The following is a 27885-nucleotide window of genomic DNA, read 5'->3' on the forward strand; positions in this document are numbered from 1 at the left end:
AGCCTTGGCCCCATCGACAGACTCAATAGCTGTCCCATGACTCCTTCTCTGCCTGTCTGTGGCCAAATATTCACCAAGCGTGCTAGCGAAGCTGGCCAACGGGAGACAAGGAGAGTGGAAGGAAGGCAGGAGGTGCCGCAGGAGTCACCACTGCAGGGGGCCAATGTCAGCCCCCAGCTCCTCCTCCTCCTCTTCTTCCTCCTCCTTTAGCGGGAAGGGCTTCACAGGCCACTTCACCCTGACTACTGGCTCCACATGCTCCTGGAGGCGGTGCCGCTTCATGTGGGCATTTCGACTCTTGATCTTGTCAAACACCCTGAGGAGTTGAAGGACAAAGGGTCAGGACAGAGGAGGAGGCTGGTGGCCCAAGGGAGGGACCACAGGCCAGGGCTGGGGTGGTGTGAGCATCTCCAAGGAAAGGCCAGGTACCTCTCACACTCTCTGCATGGAAAGACACCCTGATTCTCCACACTGCCCGGTGGTTCAGGGGTCCGCTTGGTGCCTGCACTTGGGCTGGAGTTGAGGATCGACTCCCTCCTGTAACTCTTGGTCTTTATCTTTAACTCAGGAGTGGGACGATGGGTGGGTCTCTCCCGAGGGCTACAAGGGACCTGCAAAGGGAGCAAGAACAATGTAAGGCCCTAACCCTGCGCCCCAGTATGAGACATGACCATGCATGCCCTCTGCAGGAAGACCCATCCCTGTGGGCCACCTCCCTGCCCTCTGACTGGGTTGGGAGTGGGCGTGGGAGTTGGGATCAGAGATGCTCTGAGGACCTCTCCCTCACGGGTCTTCTACCTTTTCTTCTGTCCTTTCTGCCTCATCCAGTTCTCTCTTGACCCTTTTTTCTAGCCCTGGGGCTCGGCCACAGTCAAACTTGATCATTTTTTTCCAGATGTAATAATACTCAACACACTGTGCCACAGTTTTTGTCTGTATCTAGTGGAAGAAAACAGAAACAGATGGTGGCAGCACCTCTCAGATCTCACAGCATGATCCTACCCTGGGCCAGCCAGCACAAGTCATAGTCCTTCTAAAACACCTTCCTTGGGCAGGGCGTAGGGGTGCATGTCTGTAATCCCAGTGCTTGGGAAGCTGAGACAGGAGGATGGCAGGTTCAAGGATAGCCTCAGCAAGCAGTTAGAATCTCATCAACCTAGTAAGAGCCTGTTTCAAAATAAAAAATAAAACAGGACTGGAGATGTAGCTCAGAGGTAGAATGCCCCTGAGTTCAATCTCCAGCACCCACCCACACACATACAGATGAAGGATCCCATTAAAATAACTTCTGTAAGAGCAAAATGTAGACCTGGGAGTGTGGTGGAGCGGTACAGTGCTGCTTAGCATATGGGAAGCCCTAGGCTTGATTCCTAGAAACAACAAAAGGATGCTCTAAGAAGAAAATGTCTCAGGAAACTCAAATGGCTAGTCAGATCACAACAGAAAATAATTTACTGCAAGAATTTGTTTCAGCTTTGTGTGTATTCACAAACTAGGAGTCAAAATAGCATCTCCAGCTGGGTGTGGTGGCACACACCTGTAATTCTAGCAGCTGGGAAGCTGAGACAGGAGGATCACAGGTTCAAGACCAGTCTCAACAACCTAGCGAGGCCCTGTTTGTGTGTGTGTGTGTGTGTGTGTGTGTGTGTGTGGTAATGGGGATGGAACCCAGGGGCTTTCTACCTCCAGGCTACACTCCCAGACCCATTTTATATTTTATTTTGAAACAGGGTCTCACTGAGTTACTGAGAGCCTCACTAAATAGCTGAGGCTGGCCTCAAACCCAGATCCTCCTGTCTTAGCCTCAAAGACCAAGTACTGGGATTGCATGCATGCGCCACCATGCCCGCCATCGAAACCCTGTTTTGAGATAAAAAATAAAAAGGGCAGGGGGGAAGGGTGTAGCTTGGAGGTAGAATGCCCCTGGGTTCAATCCCTAACACCAAAATAAAAAAGTAGAAAAAAGGTAAACTACTTTTGAACAAAAGGGAGCAACAGGAACCAGATTTTCCCTGCTATCCAAGACAATTAAGAGCCAGTCAACATACAAGAAAAGGTGGGCCAGGCACCTGGCAAGACAATGAACTCTCAGAGTGGCTTTGCATATAACTTCATAGTAGTTGAGCCTGGTGGTGCACACTTGTAATCCCAGGACGAGGGAGGCTGAGGCATGAGGATCAAAGGTTCACAGATAGCCTCAGCCACTTAGGCCCTCTGCAACTTAGTGAAACCCTGCTTCAAAATCAAGAATAAAAAATAGGGCTGGGGGAATAGCTTGGCAGTAGAAAGCCCTAGTACAAAAAAAAAAAGTTCATAGCAGCTTGCTTGCTTGCTTAATTAATGAATTGACTTTTGCAGTATTGGAGATGAAACCCAATCAGAAGCAGATAGCGGGTAAGGGCAAAGAACCTTGTTTTGGGCACCTAATGCCTATACTGTTTGGTTTTCTGAGATGAGAAGTGTTGAAATTTGAATGCAGTGTTCCCACAGGAAGGAGAAGCATGTGGCCCCAGGCATTGAGGACTGTCACAGCTGGGTGAGTCCGGGCCTTGTCTGTCCAAGCCCTCCTTTGTCTTACCATCTTGTGTATCAGGTAAAAGTCCTTTTTGTGGGCACAGAATGCCTTCTTAAAGAGCCTTTTCTCCATGGGGGTCCAGATGTCAGAACCTGTCAAAGAATCCAGACAAGAGGGAAGGCCACTTCTTGTTGTGGAATCACAGGCATAGCTGAGGTGCAAACCACCCTCCTCCTAAGGCTGCTGTTGCTGAGCACAATCTCATACATGGATGCAGAAGCCCAGTGAGGAGTACCATTACTGCCCCATTGTACAGATGCCTCAACGCAGGCTTCCGTGGCTCGCCAAGAACTGCTGGGGACCTGGGCTGCCTGGGCAGGCTGTGTGCTCAACTGCTCAACCTAAGCCCATCGCCCCTGCTCCCCTCCTGGTTGGGTAGAGCTCTGAGGGAACCACTGGAAAAGGGGGAAGGTAGACTCCAGCAAGCAGGAAGCAAGGCCTGCTCAGTCTGCCATAGAAGGCAGGCCATTCTAGAGAGGCAGGCGAAGGCCCCCAGGAGAACACCAAGGGGCAGAGGTGGAGGCAGAGCTTGCCGCAGACCCTACTGGCTGGCAGGGCTCTCAGCCGGCCCCAGCGTCCCAGCAGCTTTCTCCAATCACCTGTGTAACGATAGTCAGCCAGCGGATGAGTCCTGGGCTTCTGGGGTCCTCTGAGTAAGAGTGTCTCCAGGGCAACCTGAGGTGAAGGAAGATGCAGGCCCTCACAGGGCGGGGGAGCAAGGTGAAGGTCCGCCTCTACTCTTTCGTTCATTTGAAAACCACTCACAGCCACCCCCAAAGTCTCTCATGATCCCAGGGCTACATGAAGCCATCAGTCCCCAGAGCAGTGAACAGCCCCTGGGCACAAGATGGCCTCTTTCTGAGTACAGTTTTGAGATGTTGCCTTTGGCACTGCACTATGACTTCCTTGATAAAGAAAACAGCGTGCAGATTTATTCTGGAACAAGCTGTCAATCATCAAGGACTAGCATTTGGAGAAACACTGCCCCAGCCCAAAGCCCCATCTCATTTTCTCCATAGCACTCATTGTTAGCGGAATTAAAATTTAAAAACATGTTTCCTATTTTGATTCTTAAAAGGTAAGCCCCACAAGGGCAGAGGTTTTGTCTCATTCACCAATGTAACCCAGTGCAAAATGGAAATGGTGACTCTTTGATCAAAAAATATAATTTCAAGATGGCTATGACAAGAACAGAGCATTAAAACAAGCACAGAGCCCTAGAGCTATCCTCAACTCCAGGGCTTACATTACAGGCACCCAATGGCTACTCAACAACTATGTACTGATTACTCTGCTGAGGACCCACCATGTGCCAGGTGCTGCCTCTCAGCCTGACAGAAGCAAGACCATGGCATAACTCCTGGGTCCCTAGAACAGGGAAAGGTCAGTTCCTCTCCCATTATTCAGGGCTGGACTTTATTAACTTATCTTATAACCCTCAGAATTGTGAGGAAGGTACACAGAGTAGACATATGTTTATATTTCATCAAAGGTTTTTATATGTCTGGTATGGTGGTTGCACACCTGTAATCCTAGTACTTAGGAGGCTGAGACATGAAGATCGCAGGTTTGTGGACAGCCTAAGCAATTTAGTGAGGTTCTAAGCAACTTAGTAAGACCCTGTTTCCAAATAAAAAAATAAAATAAAAGAGTGCTGGGAGTGTAGACAGTAGGTAGAAGGTCTCTGGGTTCGACCTCTAGTACCACACACAAAAGAAAGAGACAGGAAGATCATAGGTTAGAGGACAGCCTCAGCAAATAGTGAGACTTTTATCAACCTACTAAGACCCTGTTTCAAAATAAAAATAAAATAGGGATGGGGATGTAGCTCAGAAGTAGAATGCCCCTGGATTCAATCCCTAGTGCCACACACACACACACACACACACACACACACACAGTTTGTGCAATGTTGCACACCTGTGTCCCAGCTGATCAGGAGGCTAAGGCAGGAGGAAAAAAAGTCCAAGGTCAGCCTGGACAATTTAGTGAGACATTCTCTCAAAATACAAAGGGCTAGGATGAAGAGCAGGCATGTTGGCGCATGCTTGTAATCCCAGCATTTGAGAGGCTGAGACCAGAGGATCGCGGTTGCGGACAGCCTCAGCTACTTAGCAAGGCCATTTGCAACTCAGTGAGACCCAGTTTCAAATAAAAAAAAAATAGGGCTGGGGGTGTAGCTTGGAGGTAGAATGCCCCTGGGTTCCATCCAATGTACCACACACACACAAAAAGGGGCTAGGATATAGTTCAGTGTTAGATCACTTACTTAGGCCTTGGGTTCAATCCTCAGTAACACAAAACTATGTTTTTATACATGGCCTCTTAATTAAAAGATTAAACTCAGTAAATAAGCCAGATAGAGCTGGGTTTGGTGGCACACACCTATAATATCAGTACTTGGGAGGCTGAAACAGGAGGATCACAGGTTTGGGGCCAGCCTCAGCTACTTAGTGAGGCCCTCTGAAACTTAGTGAGACCCTGTTTCAAAATAAAGAATAAAGAATAAAGAGCCAGGCATGGTGGCAAACACTTATAATCCCAGTATTCAGGAGGCTGAGCCCGGAGGATCACGGTTCGCGGGCAGCCTCAGCTACTTAATGTGGCCCTCCGCAACTCAGTGAGACCCTGTTTCAAAATAAAGAATAAAAAATAGGAAGGGGGTATAGCTCGGAGGTCGAATGCCCCTGGGTTCCATTCCCAGACCCGCAAAAATAAATAAATAAAGAAAGAAAGAAAGAAAGAAAGAAAGAAAGAAAGAAAGAATAAAAAAAAATAGGGCTGGGTTGTAGCTCAGAGGAAGAATGACCCTGGGTCCAAACCCCAGTTAAAAAAAAAAAAAAGGAAAAAAAAAAAGAAGCCAGCCCAGTATGGTGACTTTTGCTTGTAATTCCAGTACTTGAGAGGCTGAGACAGGGGGATCGCAGTTTGAAGACAACCTCAGCTACTTAGTGAGGCCTACTGCAACTTAGTGAAACCTTGCTTCAAAATAAAGAATAAAAAAATAGGGCTGGGAGTCGGATGTGGTGGCACATGCTCGTAATCCCAGTACTTGGGAGGCTGAGACAGGAGGATCACAGGTTTGAAGCCAGTCTTAGCAATTTCTGAGGCCCTTCACAACTTAGTAAGACCCTGTTTCAAGATAAAGAGTAAAAAATAGGGCTGGGAGTATAGCTCAGAGGTAGAATGCCCCAGGTTCAATCCCCAGTACCACAAAAAGAAAAAAAGATAGGCTGGGGGTATAACGCAGAGGTAGAACACACATAGGTTCCAGCCCAGTACCCCTCCCAACACATACACACACACACAAAGCCAGATGGATTCAGGAGCTTAGCTGGGTCTACTGGGCCCCTTCCCCAGTTAGGGGACCCATGACTATCTCAAGAGGACAGGAACTGAGGGATTGAACCCATAGGTGAGCATTTCCTACCATCAGAGTACAAAGACCACATAGATCTCAAGGTAAGTTTGAAAAAGGAGGGGCAGCTTTCCTTCAGCTTTCATTGGCCTGGAAGCCCTAAGCCCATGGAACGTGGTGTGCACCTGGACCTGGGCTGCCTCACCTGTACGCTGCCCTGGGCTTCATGCAGGCAGTGCAGAGCAAGCTCCAGATTGGTGCCACCTCCTGGCATGACACTGGAGCAGGCCACATTGCAGAGCTCGGTCACTGTGGTTCCGAGCCAGAGGCAGGCAGGAGCAAAGCATTAGAAGAAGAGATGCAAGGAAGTCAGTAGGTGCCAGGGAGGAAACCTTCCCAGACAGCAAGAGAGGGGCCTCTGGTCACCTGCCCTCTCTCACACATGCCCAGAGGGGGATGAACGAGGAGGAAGAACAGAAGCCCTGCCCGGCACCCACCCTGGATGGCCTGACCAGCTGCCTGGTGGTGGGGAGGGCCTGGCGGGAGCAGCTGCATGGGAGGAACAGCACCAGGCTGAGCTCTGCCCTCTCCACTGCCACCCCCAGGGACACTGCTTCTTGGTCAGGCAAAAGTGTGTGTGTGGGACTCCCTGGAGTTGGGGGAGGGGCCTTGGGAACTTGACCCCAAAGCCTCAGACACCTCTGTCCTGGGTTTCCGGGTTGGTCATCATATCTCCCCACGGCTTCCAGACCAGAGAAGCAACATGTTCATCTGCTCCAGCCAGCGACCTCTCCTGCAGCTCCGGGATCTCAGCCTGAAACCGGCTTCCTATGTTGATATGCCTGAAACAAAGCCACACACATAGGTGCATGCAACGTACAAAGGTGACTACGAAGGAAAATAGAGTAGAGATGTGCTGTGTGCCTGGCTCTTGCTGGATAAACCCACTGCCATCTCTCAGACACATCGGCTACTCCTCACTCAGCACACACATGCAGGTACTTCAGAAAGCTCTAGGGATACCTTCTTCCTCCTCTGTTTTCATGACCAGATTTCTGGCCTGGGGCCTCTCTTGGGGTTGAGAACAGGGGGTGCATGTTGACACCTGGTCAAATGTGTCAGCCACCTCCACAGATACTCTCCAGTCCTGCACTGTGCCAGCAGCACCTCTGCCCAGAACCCCTGGGCCCCAGGCCTCTGTCCCCATGAGATCAACTGTGCATATCTGGACAGACAAAATATTGGGGGAACTTCCTAATTATATCTGGAGAAATCTGCTGCTTCATTCCAAGAGCGTCTGCAGCTAAACCTGACCTCCCAGTGAAGGATCCTTGAGGAAAAGTGACACTGGAACCCAACAGGGTTAAAGCACCCTCACTTGGAAGTGCCCTCGGGTTCTAAGTGTGTTCCAACTCACGGTTCAATGCTGATCTTAGTATCGTCCTTCACCACACAGATGCCAAAAGAGCCATCCACTTGATCTAGAAAACACACAGTGGAAGGCCTCAGGAAGACTGACCACACATGACCTGCAGGACCCCCTGCCTGACTCTGCCGAAAACAGGCCTTTAGGTGGATGGGAAGGGGAAGACTTCTAAAAAGGCAGAAGGAGCTCAGAAAACAACACACAAGCTGCTGAAAATTACATCTAGGTATTAAAACAATGGGCTAAGTTCTCAGAAAAGTGACCTAAGGACGTACAACATTTAGAGAAATATGTATTCAAAAAACGGACTCCCTGTCCATAAGAACAAGAGTCTGTGGCATTTGAGCCTCAACTGTCGCCCTTCCCCACCTGGGTCCCAGCTCTGGTACCAGAAGCACTGCCCTCATTCCAGGTACATGCAGCCAGCATGGGGGCCTCCCTCTTCCCAGCTCCCAGGCTTAAAAACGTTAGAGGATATAATCCCAGTACTGGGAGGCTAAAGACGGAAGATCACAGGTTTGAGGCTAGCCTCAAAAACTTAGCAAGACCCTATTTCTTTTCTTTCTTTCTTTTTTTCAGTACTGGGGACTGAGCCCAGGGCCTCTACCTCTGAGCTACCCTCCCAGCCCTATTTTTTATTTTTATTTTAAAATGAAGTCTCACTAGGTTGATGAGAATCTCACTACTTGCTGAGACTGTCCTTGAACCTGTCATCATTCTGTCTCAGCCTCCCAAGTACTGGGTTTACAAGCATATGCTACCATGCCTGGCTAAGACCCTATTTCAAAATAAAATAGGGTTGAGGATGTAGCTCAGAGGCAAATGTCTCTGGGTTCAATCCCTGGTAACACACGCACTAACACACACACACACACACACACACACACACACACACACACACACACTGTAGCCCCATGGTACAGAACTTGCCTAGCAAGTGTGATAACTTTGGCTGAATCTCTAGTGCTGTAAAAACAAACAAATGGTATGGACCTAGAACATCTAGAACTGTTATAAAGTAGCACAAAGGAGTAATGCAGTACTAAAGAAATAACATCTGATGGCAACAAAGGTCCACAGGGATCAATGAAGAGATCCAGAAATAATAAATAGGGGCACATTCTATCTCCAAGCTACTCTCCCAAACCTTTAAATTATTTATTTATTTATTTATTTATTTATTTATTTATTTATATTTTACTTTTTTTCGGTACTGGGAATAGAACCCACATTCTACCTCTGAGTTACAGTCCTAACCCACTTTTCTTTCTTTTCTTTCTTTCTTTCTTTCTTTCTCTTTTCTTTTCTTTTCTTTTCTTTTTTCTTTCCTTTTTTTGTGGTACTGGGGATGAAACCCAGGGTCATTTACCCCCGAGATACAACCCCAAACCTATTTTTTTAGCCTTTTTATTTTGTGAAACAGGGTCTCACTGAGTTGTGAAGGGCCTCACTAGATAGCTGTGACTGTTTGTGAACCGTGATCCTTTGGTCTCTGTCTCTGGAATGCTGGGATATCAAGCATGCACCACAAAGCCGGCTGTTCTTTATTTTAAAACAAGGTCTCACTAAGTTGCGGAGGGCTTAAGTAGCTGAGGCTGTCCACGAACCTCAATCCTTCTGTCTCAGCCTCCCAAGTACTGGGATTACAAACTTGCTCTACCACGCCCGGCTTAATTTTTTATTCTGAAACATGGTCTCACTAGGTTGCCGAGAGTAGTGCCATATAGATAAAGTTAGCCTCAAACCTGTGATTTTTTTTTTTTTTTTTTTTTTTGCGATACTGGAGATGAAACCCAGGGGCATTCTACCTTTGAGCTACAACCCCAACCTTATTTTTAACTCTTTATTTTGAAACAGATTCTCACTGAGTTGCCGAGGGCCTCACTAAGTAGCTGAGACTGGCCACGAATCTTCAATTCTCCTGTCTCAGCCTCCCAAGTACTGGGATTACAAGCATGCATCACCATGCCTGGCTACTTGTGATCTTCTTGTCTCAGCCTCCCAAGTACTGGGATCACAGGCATGGGACACCATGCCTGGCCAATACTACTCTTATGCCCAAACCAAAACATCACAAAAAACTACAGATGAATGTCATTTGTGAATATAGTATAAAAATCTCAAAAAATATTTCAAAATAAAAACAACCCATAACCAAACAGAACGTGTCCCAGAGATACAAGGTTGGTTTGGTGTCAAAAATCAATGAATGTAGCGGGATGTGGTAGTGCACACTTGTAATTCCAGTACTTGGGAGGCTGAGACAGGAGGATCTAGGTTCGTGGACAGCCTCAGCTACTTAGTGAGGCCCTTTGCAACTCAGTGAGACCCTCTTTCAAAATAAAGAATAAAAAATAGGGCTGGGGCATAGGTCGGAAGTAGAATGTCCCTGGGTTCCAACCCCAATACTGCCAAAAAAAAAAAAAAAAATCAATGAATGTGGGAGCCAGGCGTGGTGGCACACACCTGTAATTCCAGTATTTGGGAGACTGAGATAGGAGAATCACAGATTTGAGGACAGCCTCAGCAACATAGTGAGACTCTAAGCAACCTAGTAAGACCCTGTTTCAAAATTAAAAATAAAAAGGGCTGGGGTAAGTTGGGTGTGGTGTACACACTTATAATCCCAGTATTTGAGAAGCTGAGACTGGAGGATCACAGGTTCAAGACCAGCCTTAGAAACTTAATGAGGCCCTCCACAACTCAGGTGACTCTGTTTCAAAAAATTAAAAATAAAATAGGGCTAGGGGTGTAGAATGCCCTTGGTTCAATCCCCAGTATCAAAAAAGGAGGGGCTGGGGTATAGCTCAGAGGTGGAATGTCCCTGGGTTCGGTCTCCAATACCTCCCCCCACCAAAAAAAAATCAATTAATGTAAATAGGAATGAAGCTTAGTAGTAGAGCACTTTCCTAGCAAGTATGAGGACCTGGATTCCACCCCCAATACTGAAAAAAAATCAATAAACATAATAAAGTATATCTGTTCACTAAAGGGCAAAAACTACATGATCATCTCAATATATGCAGAAAAAAACCAACATAAAATTCACACCCTTTTATGATAAAAACACTCAACAAAACAATGAGTAGAATGGAACTTTCTAAATCTGATACATGCATCTACATAAACATAAGGGTGACATCATATTTGATTGTAAAGGCTGAATACTTTCTGCTAAGATCAGAACCAAGAAACCAAGACAGGGATACAGGAATATTTCCTCTTACCACTTCTATTTTTTTTTGGGGGGGATACTGGGGATAGAACCCAGGGGCATAGGGGCATTCTACCCCTAAGCTACATTCCTGATCTTATTTTATTTTGACAGCGTCTCACTTAGTAGCTGAGGCTGGCTGCAAACCTAGAATACTCCTGTCTCAGCCTCCCAAGTACTGGGATGTGCGCCACCATGCCTGGCTTTACCACGTCTTTTCAACACCGTACTGAATATCCTCCCCAAGGCAATTAGTCCAGAAAAAGAAATAAAAGACATCCACGGTTGAAAAAAAAGAAGTAAACCTATCTCTACTTGCTGATGACATGATCTGATCTATAGAAATTTTTTTTGTGTGTATGTGTGGCACTGGGGATTGAACCCAGAGGCATTTTACCTCTGAACTATACCCCAGCCCTATCTTTTATTCTTTATTTTGAAACTAAATCTCACTAAGTTGTGGAGGACATCACTAAATAGCTGAAGTTGTCCATGAACCTGCAATCGTCATGTCTCATCCTCCTCAGTACTGGGATTACAAATGTGCACCATCATACCCTATTTATTTTTTGAAATAGTGTCTCACTAAGTTAAGGAGGACCTAAGTAGTTCAGGCTAGCCATGAACCTGTGATCCTCCTGTCAGCCTCCCAAGTACTGGGATTAAAAGCATGTGCCACCATGCCTGACTTCATAGAAAATTCTAAGAAATCTGTTTAAAAAAAAAAAAAGCCAGCCGAGCATGGTGGTGCATGCTTGTAATCCCAGCATTTGGGAGGCTGAGACAGGAGGATGGCTCAGTTTCGAAGCCAGCCTCAGCTACTTAGTGAGGTTCTCAGCAACTTAGTGAGACTGTTTCCAAATAAAGTATAAAATAAAATAGACCTGGGAGTGTAGGCTGGAGGTAGAAGGCCCCTAGGTTCCATCTGAGTACCACAGAGGGAAAAAAAAAAAAAAAAAAAAAAAAAAAAAACAAGCCAGGAGAGCTAGGCATGGTGGCGCACGCTTGTAATCCCAGTACTTGGTAGGTTGAGACAGAAGGATCACAGGATCGAAGCCAGCCTGAGCTACGTAGTAAGGCTCTCAGCAACTTAGTGAGACCCTGTTTCCAAATAAAATATATAAAAAATAGCTCTAGTAGTGTACCCTTTGGTTTCATCTCCAGCACAAAAAATTATAAAACTCTTAGAAGAGAAGTACCTCTTCATTGCCTTGTGCCAGGCAACACTCACATGTAACAACAAAAGCACAAATGACAAAGAAACAGACTGAACTTCATCAATTTATGTAACGATATATACATATAGTAAGCACATGGAAAGGTGCTTAATACCATTAGATATTAGGGAAATGAAAATCAAAACCACAGATACCATTTTACACCTACTAGGATCTTACAATATAAAACACAGTCCAAGCTGGGTGTGGTGGTGCACACTCCAATCCTAGTTAATTGAGAGGCCAAGGCAGGAGGACTATAAGTTCAAGGCCATTCTGGGCAACTTAGTGAGATCCTGTCTCAAAAAATAAAATGAATAGCTAGCTGGGCGTGGTGGCGCACGCTTGTAATCCCTGCGCTTGGGAGGCTGAGACAGGAGGATTGCACGGGTTCAAAGCCAGCCTCAGCTACTTAGTGAGGCTTTCAGCAACTTAGTGAGACCCTGTTTCCAAATAAAATATATAAAAAAAGGTCTGGGAATATAGCCTGGAGGTAGAAAGCCTCTGGGTTCCACCCCCAGTACCACCCCAAAAAGGAATAAATAAATAAATAAAATAAAATGAATAAAGGGCTATGAATGTAGCTCAGTGGTAGAGCACTTGCCTAGCATGTAAGAGGCCCTGCGTTCAATTCCCAATATTGAAAAAAAATACGAAAGAAAAAAGAGAGAAGGATACACAAACACCGCACAGCCCATGACAGGTGTTGGCAATGTTGGGGAGCTATTACAACTCTCATACCTTGTTGGTGAGAATCCTAAATGGGACAAATATTTTAGAAAATCGTTTGGCAGTTCCTTAATCAGTTAAACAGCATTATCATATGATATGACATTTCATTCTAGATATCTACCCATCCACACAAAAAGTTGTAAACAAATGTTCATAGTAGAATTATTCAAAATAGCGAAAAATGGCAACAATGCAAATGGCCATCTGATGAATAAATGTTGTCTATACATCCAATGGAATATTAGTCATAAAAAGGAATGAAGCCCTGATACATGTTACAACATGGATGAATTCTAGAAGCATAATACAAGTAGGCATTAAAGGTCATACACTGTATGATTTCATTTGTTTGACATATCCAGAATAGGCAAATCCAGAGAGACAGGAAGTAGGTAAGTGGCTGCCCAGGGCTGGGAGAGGGGTATGGGCCTATATGATGTGAGCTGAGGAGGGCGTGGGGTATGACTGCTAGAGGCCACAGGCAGCTTCTGGGGATGATGAAATGCTCTAGTTAGACTGTATGACAGGTGCACAAACTTGCAACTATCCTCAGAAACACTGCACACCTGAAGTGGGTGATTTGCACTCAGGCCTCACTCACCAAGCACAGAGCTGATGAGCTGGTGGGGCCCGGCCTGTGACGTGGAGCAGAGAGTGCTGAAGTATAGCCCGGAGCCCTCCCGGATGGGGCTGAGCATCGGGGGCGGCGTGTAGGGCGAGCACTGGAACAAGCCCTTCAGAAGGTGGTCCACCAGGAACACGGGTGCACGCAAGCAGCTCTGGTGGCAGCCCCCAGTGCCCGGCTCCCCAAACGGGGAGGGTGGAGGAGGGAGGAACAGTGCCTTGGGCTGGGGACGCTTCTTCCGCTTCCTATGTTGGCTGCTCTCCTTGCTGTCTTTCTCTTCCCCGTCTTTCTCTTGTCCCTGAAGAAGAGAATTCAGAGCCACAGGGGATCACTTGAGGCCACCTGCCCCAACAATGAGGGTGGGAATGAAATGGCTGGAGATGGAGGGGAATGTAGCATGCAAACCACAATGGCCACACTGGAGCCTTGAGCACAGGAGGCCAGGCACTCCCTGGCCTCACCGGGTGCTAAGGGTGCTAAGCCTGTCTGAGGCAGGAATCAGGGGATATGTGGGGACAGCTTCACTGATTCAAATAACTAGTACTAAAGGAATGGACCAGGACACTTGTAATCTCAGTATTTGGGAAGCTAAGACAAAAGGATCACAGTTTCATGGTCGGCCTCAGTAACTCAGTGAGACTCTGTTTCAAAATAAAAATTAAGCCAGGCATGGTGGTGCACACTTGTAATCCAACTTGGGAGGCAGAGACAGGAGGATCGCGCAGGTTCGAAGCCAACTGCGCTGGCTTAAGAGACCCTGCTTCTAAATTTAAAAAATAGTATAAAATAGGTCTGGGAGTGTAGCCCAGAGGTAGAAGGGTTTCCAGGAACCTCAGTACCACCAATAAAAATAAAAATAAAAATAAAAAATAAAATAAAAATTAAGCTGGGCATGGTGGCACACACTTCTAATGCCAGCATTTGGGAGGCTGAGACAGGAGGATCTGGGTTCATAGACAGCCCCAGATACTTAGTGAGGCCCTTTGCAACTCAGTAAGACCCTGTTTCAAAAAATAAAGAATAGCCGGGCGTGGTGGCGCACGCTTGTAATCCCCGCGCTTGGGAGGCAGAGACAGGAGGATCGCGCAGGTTCGAAGCCAGTCGCTCGCGCTGGCTTAGGAGACCCTGTTTCCAAATGAAAATGTAAAAATAGGTCTGGGAGTGTAGCCCGGAGGTAGAAGGGCTTCCAGGAACCCCAGTACCACCAAAAAAAAAAAATAATAATAATAATAAAAAAAATAAAGAATAAAAAATAGGGCTGAGGGTGTAGCTTGGAGGTAGAATGCCCCTGGGTTCTATCCCCAGTACTGCAAAAATAAATAAATAAATAAATAAATAAATAAATAAATAAATAAATAAATATTAAGCCGGTATTAAGCTGGGCGTGGTGACCCTTTTTTTTTTTTTTTTTTTTTTTTAGTGGTACTGGGGATGGAACCCTTCTACCTCCAGGTTATACTCCCAGACCTATTTTATATTTTATTTAGAAACAGAGTCTCTTAAGCCAGCAAGGCTGGCTTCAAACCTGAGCGATCCTCCTGTCTCCGCCTCCCAAGCTCGGGGATTACAAGGGTGCACCATCACACCCAGTAGCACATGCTTTTAATCCCAGCATTTGGGAGGCGGAGACCAGAGGATCGTGGTTCAGCCTCAGCTACTTAGCAAGGCCCTTCGCAACTCAGTGAGACCCAGTTTCAAAAATAAAAAGAATAAAAAATTAGGGCTGGGGGTGTCTCTCAGAGGTAGAATCCCCCTGGGTTCCATCCCCAGTACTACAAAAAATAAGTAGGTAAGTAAGTAAGTAAGTAAGTAAATCAATAAATATTTTTAAAAAGACTTAAAAAATAGGGCTGGGGGTGTAGCTCGGAAGTATAATGCCCCTGGGTTCCATCCCCAGTACTGCAAAAATAAAATAAATTTAAAAATTAAAAAACTAGGGATGTGGGTATAGCTCAGAGGTAGAATGCCCCTGGGTTCAATCCCTAGTAATGGAAAAACAGATAGAAAAGGGGCCAGAGATGCAGTGAGATAGGTGTGCCAAAAAGAAAAATTATTCAACTCAAATGATCACAGCTCCTCTAAGACCAACAATGGGACGCATCACCGACTCAGGAGACCTTTGGTCCAGGCATCTTGTCCCCAGCTGAGTCTATCATGGCCTCTCCATGTGGGGTACTCCAGCGCAGACTCAAGAGCGACTGCTCAAACTCACATGCTCCGCTCACCACGAAACGCTCTCTTCCCTGCCAGCCCTCCTCCTCTCCCCCAGTTCTTAGCTCTGATATTCCTCCTCCAGGAGGCCCTCCCTGGGCCCCAGGCTGGGCTGGGGCCTCCTCCAAGTTCCCTCGGCTCCTTCTGCTCCCCACCCCACCCCTGCAAATTCTGGGCCATCCAGCACTGTCTGGGAGCCGTCTGTCTCCTCCACTGGACTGGGAGCCTGAGAGGCAGGGCCTATTCTGTCATGTCCTTCTGTCCCCAGCACTGCCTAACACTGAGCCTGGCACACATGAACTCCATGGATGTGGAATAACTGAATGAAGATGCAAACTAAGTGCTTCTCAACTCAGGATTTCTTGGAGTGTTTGGTTTGGGTTTCTCCCACAGCTCCCACCGACAGGTGGGAACAGCAGTGGGAAGAAGCAGATGGACATGTACCCACCTTGGCCAGGCTCCCCAGGGGCCTAGGTGCTGGAGCCACAGGGACCAACACGGGCATCACCAAAGGGACTGTATCCATGTGGTCCAAGGGCTGCTTGGCTCCTGGGGGACTCTGCCCATCCCCCTCTGGCCTCAGCACCTGTCTTGGTGGCCTGAAAAATTCTGTGCCAAACACCTGAACATGGAGAGATGATGGCTTTTTAAGAGAAAGAGCAGACAGGAGACAGAGGAACTGCTCCTGAGGACAGGTGGAAAAGCTGTGGCAGACTTCCAAGCAGTGAGGCTGGGGACAAGCGCCCAGCTGAGGAGCTGCCGCCATCCCACCAGGTGATGACTGCCGTGGAGAGAGCCAGTCGTGACACTGGGCCAACCCACACTTCCCCCAGGCAACCACCATCAGCCAGGGATGACCATGCCATGGCCCACTTCCCAAAGCCTGTCACCCTGTAGCCACGGAAGCCACTGGCCGTGCCCCTTCACCTGCTGCTCCTGCTTCCCCCGAGGTGATGGCCACTGGTCACTGTGGAAGCACATGTGGCTGCTCAGACCTTTCTCGGTATAAAACACCTGGCTGCAGTTCCTGCAGGCGTAAGTGCTCCTTGGCTCTGTCCAGTCCGTGGGACCTCCATTTTGCTGGTCACTGCAAGTAGACAAGGCGGTAGAGAAGAGTAGGAGAATGGGACTCCATCCCTCACCCACTGTTTTTTCGCTTTTAAAAGTTCACTGATGACACGCATATTGTGTGCATGTGCGTGTGTGTTACTGGGGTGGGACCCAGGGGCATTCTACCTCTGAGCTACACCCCAGCCCTATTTTATTATTTTTATTTTGAAACAGGGTCTAAGTTGGGGAAGGCCTCACTAAATTATTGAGGCTGGCCATGAACCTGTGATGCTCCTGTCGGCCTCCTAAGTACTGGGATTCCAGGCATGGGCCATCATGCCCAGTTAACCCCAGCCATTTATTTATTTATTATTTTTATTTTTCGTGGCACTGGGGATTGATCCTAGAGGCATTTTGCCTCCAAGCTGTGCTCCAACCCTCTTTTATTTTTTATTTTGAAACAGGGTCTCAGTAGGTTGATGAGAGTCGCTACTTGCTGAGGCTATTCTCAAACCTGCCATTCTCCTATCTCAGCCTCCCAAGTACTGAGATTATATGCCTGTGCCGCCACGCCTGGCTTACTTTTGTTTTTGAAACAGCGTTTACCCAGGTTGCTGAGAGTCTCCCCATGTCACTGAGGCTGCTCTTTAACCTGTGATCCTCCTGTCTGAGCCTCCCAAGTATCAGGATTATAAATCACCACACCTGGCTCACTGACAGCTCTTGATAAACCCTGAAAAAAGGAGGTGATACCCACATACTCCACAGGGTGGAGCACCCTCTCAGGACAGAAGGCCTTCTGTGCACTCACCCAGACCAGCACAGGAAGCCACAAGGACTCCTCCAACAGCAGTGCCAGATAGGGTAGGAGGGCATCTCAACTTACCATCCACATGCTGTGCTCTCTTCCTTCATCGGATGGGGGAGCCTGTAGATGTTTCCACCCTGAAGATAAAAATATATCTGAGCTAGCATGGCAGAATTGAGGAGATACAGAAGAGCTAAAACTAAGACTCTCAGAAGACGTGTCTGTGGATTATGCAGTGGTTTCTTAGGTATGGCACTAAAGTAGAATAGAAGAACAAAGAGATGGACTGGATTTCAAGAAAACTGAAAATGTCTGTCCTGCAAAAATGCCACAAATAAAGTGAAGCCGGAGTCGGGCGTGGTGGCGCACGCTTGTAATCCTTGCGCTTGGGAGGCTGAGACAGGAGGATCACACAGGTTCGAAGCCAGCCTCAGCTGGTTTAAGAGACCCTGTTTCCAAATAAAATATAAAATAGGTCTGGGAGTATAGCCCGGAGGTAGAAGGCCCCTGGGTTCCATCCCCAGTACCACCAAAAGTAAATAAATAAATACATAAATAAATACATAAATAAATAAAAATAAAGTGAAGCCGGCATGGTGGCGCATGCTTGTTATCCCAGCATCTGGGAGGCTGAGTGAGACTGGAGGATCACAGTTCATGGACAGCCTCAGCTACTTAGTGAGGCCCTCTGCAACTTAGTGAGACCCTGTTTCAAAATAAAGAATAAAAAAATAGGGCAGGAGATGTAGCTTGGAGGTCAAATGCCCCTGGGTTCCAATCTCAGACCCGCAAAAATAAAAATAAAAAAATAAAAAATAAAGTGAAAAGACAAATCACAAAATAGGAGAGAATATTTGAGAGTCATGTATATAATAAGGGACTTGCACCCAGAATATATAAAGAACCTTTATATCTTCAGTAAGATAGTAATCCAATTTTGAAAATGGGCAAAGCATCTGAGTATTTATTTCTCCTAAGATATAGCAAGGGCCAATAATCACACGAAAGGGTGTTTAATATCATCAGTCATCAAGGAAATCAAAATCAAAATCATGATGCCACTTCACACCTACTAAGATGATTGAAGAGGATGATAAAGTACAACACAAGCTGGTGAGACTGTGGAGACATCAGGACCCTTACACACTGCAAGAGGACAGGGGGACGTGAAATGGAGCTGCTGCTTTGGAAAGCAGCCTGACAGTTCCTCAAACATTAGAGTGCTGCCCTGGGACCTGGCAATTCCCCTCCTAGGTATCCACCAACAGAAATAAGAACATGCACCCCACAAAAAGTTGTACACAAATCGTCACCGCAGCTTATTTATACAAGAGCCAAATGGTGGAAACAGCCAACTCATGAATAGCCGAAGAAAACTCCACCTGTCCTCATCACGGAACACCGCTCAGTCATAAGGAGGAATGGAGCACTGACATGCTACAACATGGATGGGCCGTGAAAACATGCTGCGGAGCCAAAGGAGCAGCCACAGGAGGCCACAGAGCAGGGATTCCACCTAAAGATGTCCAGAATGAGCAGATCCACAGAGAGGCAAAGTTGATTTGTGGTTGCTAAGGGCTGGAGGATGCAGATTGGAGGATGGAATGACCAGGGCCGTCAACCAAGAGAGGCAGGGTTTCTTTTTGGGGAGACTAATTTGTTCTGGCAAACAATGGTGATAGTTGTACAGTCTTGTGAATACACTAAAAACTACCACATTTCACACTTTAAAATGGTAACGTATATGGTATTTGCATAATAAAGATGTGAAATAGAAGTGGTGGCTGTAAGACGATGTGAAGCTTGCTAAGGTCTTGGAGCGGGCCCTCCCAGTGCAATGCAAGAAAGAAAGAGGCTCATGCTCATCAGTGTGGGCACGCAGCAGGTCTTGCCTGTGTTTATCCAAGCCATTGCTCTCTGTCAGGAAACGTTTGGCCAATCCATGTAGAAACTCTATTTGTTTTTTTTTCTGCAATGCTAGGGGTGGAACCGAGGGCCTCGCATATAGTACTCTACCGCCCAGTGCAACCCCGTGCCTGCAGTACTTAAGGCAGGAAAGGCTCACCTTTACATCCTCTGAAGAGTTTAAGGAGGCAAATCCACAAGGAAGCGAGAGGCGTTAAGAAAGCAAAAAGAGCTTAGCGATTAACAAAACGACAGAAAGTGCTTTTTTGGGGGGTGCAATCTCTCAGAACCTTAATATTCTCACACCCAAGGCTCCATTGTAAAATCATATCTAAGTATTCACTGACAACTAACAAATGTTCAGACAAACACCAGAGAAACCCTAAAAGCCCCACTGTACATGGTCAGGTTGCATGGAGGACTCGGGTACCTGGATTCTGTTGAATATTGTCAGTTTGGACTTCGTGTCCCGGGTGGAATCCATGGCAGGGCCAGATGATGAGAAGGAGGCCATGGCCACCTGGCTTGGAGACGCTGCACAGCACACATCCATCTTCACCTTCTCCTTCCGAAAGCCTGAGAACCGCTGGGTCCTGGGGTTGCCCGAGAAGAGCCTATAGCCTACGCCTCGGGAGCAGGCTGGGCCCTTTTCACCTCTTGTGGCCCCTGCAGCAGAGCCATTCTCCGCCTGGGCCTGCTTCCCAGATGGCTGGGCTCCAGGTGGCTCATCTCCACCCAGTGGGGTCTGCCGTGGGCCTGCAGAAGGGAAGATGTCCCCTAGGTCCAAGGCCCCTTTGGAAGATCGTAACTGCTTGGCCAGAGAAGAGAGATCTGGGTTCCGGGAAGGGTCCAGAGACTGCATTGCCAGGGATGGTGGAGCAGAGGCCACTTTTGGTCCTCCCTTTGTGTCTTGTCTTGTGCCACTGGGAGAGGCCTCTCTGGGGACTGTGGGCATGGATTTCCTCCTGCGGGCTGGGGATCCCTCTGGTTCTGGGTTTGTGAGACTCACCTGTAGAGAGTCTACAGTGGGTGCCAGTGGCAGGGACTGCTGCTGTGGCCACGGCCCCTGCAGTGACTTCAGGGTAGCCTGCTTGCCTTCGGGCTGGGAGGAGGCTGCTGCCACCTGGGTGTGGGAGAAGATCCGCTGGGACTTGGTGATCATCTGGAACACCTGCATCTGCTCGTGGCTCACCAGAGACTCCTGCGACTTCAGGAACAGTTGCCGGAAGAGTGGTGTGGCCTCTGACGGGAGTCCACCTGGGTTCTGCACATCCTGGAGTGTGGGCTCCACTGGGCTCTGCCACGAGAAGGACTCGCAGTCCAGCTTGCTCTTTTTGGAGGTCCAGCCATCTTCTTCTCCACCAGCATGCCTGGAGTCACTGGAGGCCTCACTGGGTGCCTTCAGGAGCGCAGGAGGGAAGGGTGACGTGTCCTCTTGACTGGTGCCCGTGCTAGGTGAAGGATCCGCCGGCACGGAGGTGCTACTAGGCCTGGGACCAGACTCAGAGCCCCCCTGGGATGGTGCTGCAGGCTTGTGGACCATGAACACATGGCTGCTTTTGTTCTTAGGGCAGCCAGGCAGGTTCCGGAGCCACTGGAAGTTATGGCTGGATGGCTGAGAACTGGCAGGCACCGCCTGGCCTCGGAAGAGAGGCAGGCAGGCAGGCAGGGAGCCACCCTCAGGCCAAGCATCCAGGGAGGACGGGAGCTGAAGCAGTGGGGGCTCCAAGTCGGGTGGATCAGGGGCACCATTTTCAGTGGTTCTTGAGTGGATGGCTGTGAATACTTCAGTGGCTGTCTCCTTCTCCTTCTGTGGGGGATGCGCCTCCTTGGGAATTTCAGTGCCCAGGGTTCCTGAGGCCACTGGGGTGCTAGCTGGGGTACAGGAGGAGGACCCTGACAAGGTGGGGCAGGGACAGGACATGTTCCTCCCATCACCATCTGAAGGCCCCACTAGGGCTGGGCCAGGAGAAGGCATCTTCTGGTGCACAATGCTGCTCACGATACAGCGCAAGAGGTCGCGGTTGGGCAAGATGGAGCCTGGGGACCTGGCTTCCGGGGGCCCCAGGGACCGCAGGCCACCTGAAGGAGGCTGGGTGGTCATGTCGTGGGCATGGGGGGAGTCTCCGTAGGCTTCCTCTTCTGGGGGGGCCTCCTTCAAGATGCACAGGCCATGCTGGACCTCATAATGCCGGCGTAGGGAACGGTAGTCACAGTAGCTCTTGCTGCAGCCCTGTTCGATGCACACAAAGGGCTTGGTCTTCTGGTGGGTGAGCATGTGCCCAGTCCTGGAGTTGGACACAAGGGGAGTCAGTGGGCGCTGGAGACTGGCTTCCTACTGTGGGACCCCAGCATTCCCAAGGTCCTTGGTGCATTCACACCATAACTCACACAGAGCACTTGGGGAGAGATCACTAAGCTGCCCTGCTCTGCCAGAGCAATCTGGAAGGGGCTTTCCTTACTTACTCTTGCCTTTAAACAAACTCCTTATCAAGCCTGGTGTGGCAATGCATGCCTGTAATCCCAGTACTTCGAAGGCTGAGACAGGAGAATCACAGGTTCAAGACCAGCCTTGGCAACTTAGTGACTCAGCCACCTAAAGAGACCTTTTTTTGAAACACAAAACAAAAAGGGCTGTGGGCACAGCTCATCTCAGAGGCAGAACCCAAACACACACACACACACACACACACACACACACACACACACACACTCCTTCTCAGAGGGGTAAAAAAAACTTTGAAACCAGATCAGACTTCCCCAAAGTGGGTTGCCAAGGAACACCGGTCCTCCAGAAGGACTTGGGCACATTAGAAAAGTTCTGAAAAATTACTATTCACGCTTCACTCTTTGGAGATTCCCAATGCACAGCAGCAAATGGGGTTTAACTTTCACTGTCTCTCACTCATTGCCCAGAGAGCCTTTGTTTTTCAAATTTGCCCCTATCTGCATTCCTAAGAAGCAAAATTCTACAAAAATCCACTTGAGGAGATGCCAACTGGGGGATTACCCTTCCTGTAACAAAGGAGTCTGTTCCTTACCATAGCATTTACTGTGGAGACAGCTACCTAGAACCTCCTACAACGAAGAAACCAATGCACAGATGCCCAATTCAGTAAAAACGTTCTACAGTCAAACAGCCAAATGTGCCTAAAATTTCCACAAGCACACACACAAATATGTATTGTATTTCCCTCATCCTACATTATCCTACATTAACACATAAGCAATGAGTGTGTCACCCTCTGGGTCCCCGGCAGGCCTGCTCTGGACAGCCCAGCGCATGTGGCCTTAGGGAACATCCAGTGATTGAAGCCTTCCCCAAAGCTTGGCCCTTGACCAAAGAAGGGAGCAGCAGAGAAGGGTCAGAAGACCTCAACAGTGACAATTGTGACCCAAGCCAAATACCCCCCCCCCCCGGGGTAGGGGTGGGCCAGAGGGCAAAATGAAAGGTGGGATGGAAGTCCTCTGCAAAAAAGATGCTAAAATGCAGTGTTGTCCTGCTCCACCCACAAGCTTTTTGATTTGAAAATAGTTTCTTTCCCTCACAGGCAAGAAAATCTTATCATTGCCAAGATGTTAGGGACAATTTTGTTAATTGTTAATGCTATTTTGCTTTAAAATCAAGAATTAAAGTTAAAAACAAATAATAAAAACACAGGTTATATGGGCATGGTAAGTTAAAAACAAATAATAAAAACACAGGTTATATGGGCATGGTGGGGCATGCTTGTAATCCCAGTACTTAGGAGGTAGAGATAGGAGGATCGCAGGTTCAAGGACAGCCTCAGCAACTTAGTGAGACTCTTAGCAACCTACTAGGACCCTATTTCCAAACAAAAAATAAAAATAAAAAGGGCTAGGGGTGTAGTTTGAAGGTAGAATACACCTGGGCTTGATCCCCAGTACCACAAAATTTAAAAAAAACATAAAATAATAAGAAAATGGGTTATTGCTCCATTACTATGCTCTAGAAGCAGGCATCTCAGAATCATTTGTGCTACCATGTCATCCAAAAACATATCCCTTGTGTAACACAGGTCCACTGGCCTCAGACACCTTCCAAGGACTCAGAACACTTCTCTATCAAGTAAGCCACCTCTCTAGACACAACCGCCTGGAGAGTGAGCCAGTACGTGGTGGCTCCATGTGCAGCTCAGGCAGCCACTTCTCCATTGGTGTGAATCTGGGGGCAGGAAAAGCGACCTCTCCAGGGCAGAGCCAAACCCGTGCATGGGGACACTGGCAGTGGGAGAAGAATGGGGTGGTGCAAATGATACACATCTGCAGAGTAAGGGGAAGACAACAGAGGACATGATTGGGTCGATGGGAAGACCAAGGCATGCCCCCACCCCCACCCCAGGACATCCATTTTTCTGACCAGACTCCTACATACAGGTGATCCTGACGCTTAAAGGCCTTGCTGCAGACTTTGCAAACGTGCTTCCTTTCCTGGCTGTGCGTCAGGTAGTGCTTGCTAAGAGAACTGGCGCTGCTGAACACTTTCCCACAGAGGCTGCAGTCCAGGAGTGGGTTTTGAGGGGAACTGTGCTGCCGCTTGCCTTTCCGCGCACTCCCCGAGCTGGCCCTGCCTCCTTCGTCAGCCTCTTTAGGCACCTTAACCGTGCCTAGCCCCAGGTCTAAACGAAGGGAGAAAGCACAGGTTATACAGCTGGGGAGACCAGAGAGCACGCTAATACACTCTACAACTCTCAGCCCAGCTCCAGACTTATTTTATACTTTATTTGGAAACAGGATCTCACTGAGTTGCTGAAAGCCTCACTAAATAGCTGAGGCCTGCTTCCTGCGATCCTCCTGTCTCCGTCTCCCAAGCAAAGGAATTACAAGCATGCACCACCCCGCCCGGCTGACAGAAGATATTTTTATAACTCATGCCACCTGAGGAACAGCTGAAGGAACTGGAAATATTCAAGTAGAACAGGGAAGATGTCAAATACTGCGAGGGCCAGCATGTAGAGGAAGGAGATTGTTTCTGTCTTGTTCCAAGGGCCAGAATGAGGTTTGGTGAATAAAGAGTGAAGGTAAGCTGTTTGTAGACCACTAGAAACCATGGATACAAGGATGCTGCCTAGCCACTGCTGCTCCCCGCTCCTGCAATTCCCACCATGGCACTAATAAATGTATGTTTGACAAATGAATAATGGAAGCTGTTTCTATGTCTTAGATTGGCATGCAAAATGAATTAAACTGTCCTATGAGATGGCAAGTTTAGAAATGATCTTTTACCTGGGAGGTTGCAGAGATGGGGCCCAAAAATCCCACAGGGGCCAAAGGAGGGGCTTATACTAAATAATCCAAAAATGCAGGTTGACTGTGGTTGACAGGCAGGACAGAAAGGAAAGCATATTCTCATCCAGCTCTGCCTACAGCCTTGAGCCATTCATCACATAACTTGCCTACGACTTCATCTTCTTCATATGAGAAATTACTGTGTTGAGTAATTGAATAATTTCAACAGTTTAAAATAGAAAAAATTTGGACTTCCCCTGGGTATATTCCTCAGCCTTGCTGAGTTAATTTAAATGTTGCTTAAAGCAACTGATAAACTAGAAAAGGAAATTAATTAATTATTTACTTAATTTGGCACTGAGGATTGAACCCAGGGGCATTCTACCTCTGAACTATACCTCCAGTCCTATTTTATTTTTATTTGGAAACAGGGTCTTGTTAGGTTGATGAGTCTCACTACTTGCTGAGACTGTCCTTGAACTTGTGATCCTCTTATCTCAGCCTCCCAGGTATAGGGATTACAGGTGTGTGTCACCATGCCTAGCTAGAAAAGGAAATTTAAAAAATTGGAAGGACACTAAAAAAAACAAGGTGAGTCACTGGCGTGGTGGTGCACGCTTGTAATCCCAGGACTTGGAAGGCTGAGACATGAGGATCACAGGTTCACAGCCAGCCTCAGCAACTTGTGAGGCCCTCACAATTTAGTGAGACCCAGTTTTGAAATAAAAAATAAAATAGGACTGGGGTATAACTTGGATGTAGAATGCCCCTGGGTTCAATCCCTGGCACTACAAAAATAAACCAACCAACCAAACAAATAAACAAAAACCAAGTCGGGTGTAGTGTACTAAGTAGCCAACCTCAGCTACTTAGTGAGATCCTTTGCAAGTCAGTGAGACCCTGTTTTAAAGTAAAGAATAAAAAATAAGGCTGTAGGTTTAGCCTGGAGGTAGAATGCCCCTGGGTTCCATCCCCAGTACCTCCACACACACATACACACACACACACCAAAAAAAAAAAAAGAGGAAGAAGAAGAAGAAGAAGAAGAGGAGGAGGAGGAGGAGGAGGAGGAGGAGGAGGAGGAGGAAGAGGAGGAGGAGAAGAAAAAATAGGACCTAGGGGAATGGCTCAGAGGTAGAAATGCCCTGAGTTTATTCCCCAGTACTGAAAAAAAAAAAAAACATGATGATGACATGTAAGCTGGGCTTGGAGGTTTGTTTCTATAGTGCCAGCTACTCAGGAAGCTGAGGCAAGAGGTCACTTGAGTCCAGAAGTTTAAGGTCAGTCTGGGCAACATAGAGATCCATGGAGGTGGGGTGGGGAAGAGGGAGAGAAAGAAAGGAGGAGGGAAGGGCAGTTGTATTTATGTAGACCTTTAGAGAAGTGTAAAGAGTTGAAATTTAGTATTCAGTGGATTCCTTTGTTTCTATAAAGTAAAAAATTCAAGTGTAAGACAAATTAGTAAAAGATGCACTAGATTAATAACTTGTACAGACCCTGTGACTCTCTGGTGAAAGTTACAGTCTCTGCTCAGCAAAGAACACACATTGGACACTAGCAGCATTATTCAGAAAATTTCTCAGCCCAGGCTGAGAACTCTGCTCACTGCCAGGGCCTGCCTGGCCAGCACCCTCAACTCCACAGATGGCCTGTATGATGTTTCCTGACTCTAAGATTTCACACTTGGCCATAGTTCCAACACAGGGACGAGGGCAACATCTGTCCACTACATTTCTGTGTGGAGTAGAGAGACTTAGTTGGTTTTCATTTTAGCCATTTCTTCAGAGCACCTTTTGAGCTACTTAGCCCAATTAACATTTGCTTTTCAGGGCATTTTGGATGTAGTCTTGCATGTGTAAGGTGTAATTATAAATATCCAAAAGCTCTAGCTGGCTCAATCCATTTAAACAATAGGAACTGATGGAAAAGAGGATGAGAACAAAAAATGAATTGATCCTCTAGGGGAGATCTAAAGGAAAACCAGGTTACTTAATTATTTCATTAGTTCTCCCTTTGTTTCTCCATTGTTAAAGAGAAAGGTTAGAAATAAATCAAATATCACAGTATTGGTAAAATGTATAACCAGCCAGGCTTGATAGCATGTACCTGTAGTCCCAACTGCTTAGGAGGCTGAGGCAGGAGGATTTCACAGGAAGAGCCCATTCCTTATTAAAAAAAAAAAAAAAGAAAAGCCGGAAAGCCGGGCGTGGTGGCGCACGCTTGTAATCCCCGCGCTTAGGAGGCAGAGACAGGAGGATCCCGCAGGTTCAAAACCAGCTGCGCTGGCTTAAGAGACCCTGTTTCCAAAAATAAAATGGGTCTGGGAGTGTAGCCCGGAGGTAGAAAGGCTTCCAGGAACCCCAGCACCACCAAAAAAAAAAAAAAAAAAAAGAAAGAAAAAGAAAAAGAAAAAATAAGAAAAAAACCCTAAACCCTGTCCAGTGCTTTATGACTATTTCTTCTTTTGCTTCATACCATTGTTAGCAGGGAGATATTACTGTCCCTACTTATAAAGACAGTGAGACTTAGGAAAGCTAGACAACCAAGAAGCAGAAGAGTAGGGCCCTGGGTTCATTCTTAAAAAAAAAAAAATGAGAAGAGCCCTCGAGATATGGTAATGGGTAGAGAAGTCTCTCTTAAATAAAAGGGTCCTGCCCATACACCAGACAAAAGATTAAGACACCTCCAAACATCTATGTTTCTCAGCACTATTATTATTATTATTATTATTATTATTATTATTATTTTGCAGTTCTGGGGATGGAACCCAAGGACATTCTACCTCCGAACTACACCTCCAGTCCTTTTTTTTTTTTTTTTTTTTGCCAGTCTGGGGATGGAACCTGGGGGCATTCTACCTCCGAGCTACAGCCCCAGCCCTATTTTTTATTCTTTACTTTGAAACCGGGTCTCACTGAGTTGCAGAGGGCCTCACTAAGTAGCTGAGGCTGTCCGCGAACCGCGATCCTCCGGTCTCAGCCTCCCGAATGCTGGGATTACAAGCGTGCACCACCACGCCTAGGTTTTCAACATTATTTTACCAGAAAGTTGGGAACAATTCCAAAGTTAGGGAGGGAAATGAATGTTCCCTAAGTCACTTGTAGAAGAAGAAAACCTTCTTAACCATTATGCAGATTCAATCCCTAGCCAAATACAGGAAATGTCAAACACGCCAGCAGGCCTTCCTACCCAGGAGGGCAGTCTCACCTTGTAAGGAAGCCTGAGGTTCCGGATCTGCATATTCCTCCAGCAGCTTCACAGAATCGCTGTCCTTCCCCGAGTACAGGGACAGGGCATCGAGGTTGTCCTCCAGCCCCTCACCAGGCATGTCAGGGGTTGGGAGACTGGGGTCCAGGTCTAAACCACTCAGGCCAGCATAGAGCAGGTCTCGTGTGCTGGGACCCAAGTCCCGGTTGAGGGTGTCATTGCAGTTGAGCCCTTGGCTCTCTGAGAATGAAGGGAGGTGCATTTCTGATGGAAGGGCACCCTCGTCCCCAAGACTATACTGGTCCAT

At 47.4% G+C, this 27885-nt stretch overlaps 1 protein-coding gene across 2 annotated transcripts; it reads right to left on the reverse strand.

Moving 5' to 3' along the window:
- Positions 1–144: 144 nt before the first annotated feature.
- Positions 145–27885, reverse strand: ZNF541 (zinc finger protein 541; the record flags this gene model as incomplete). 2 transcript variants are annotated; one of them, XM_080702032.1, is made up of 15 exons in its annotated part: positions 145–316; positions 430–611; positions 799–939; positions 2579–2667; positions 3175–3250; positions 6139–6242; positions 6633–6775; positions 7351–7414; positions 13124–13445; positions 15807–15980; positions 16286–16445; positions 17295–17353; positions 19552–21409; positions 23518–23761; positions 27579–27885. In XM_080702032.1, the coding sequence occupies 15 exons, from the start codon at positions 27883–27885 to the stop codon at positions 145–147; spliced, it is 4095 nt and encodes a 1364-aa protein (XP_080558158.1). The 2 variants fall into 2 exon arrangements, with proteins under 2 accessions (XP_080558158.1, XP_080558159.1); XM_080702033.1 differs by lacking the exon at positions 15807–15980.

The sequence above is a fragment of the Muscardinus avellanarius genome (assembly GCF_963383645.1).
Source record: "Muscardinus avellanarius genome assembly, chromosome: 10".
NCBI classification, from domain to species: domain Eukaryota; kingdom Metazoa; phylum Chordata; class Mammalia; order Rodentia; family Gliridae; genus Muscardinus; species Muscardinus avellanarius.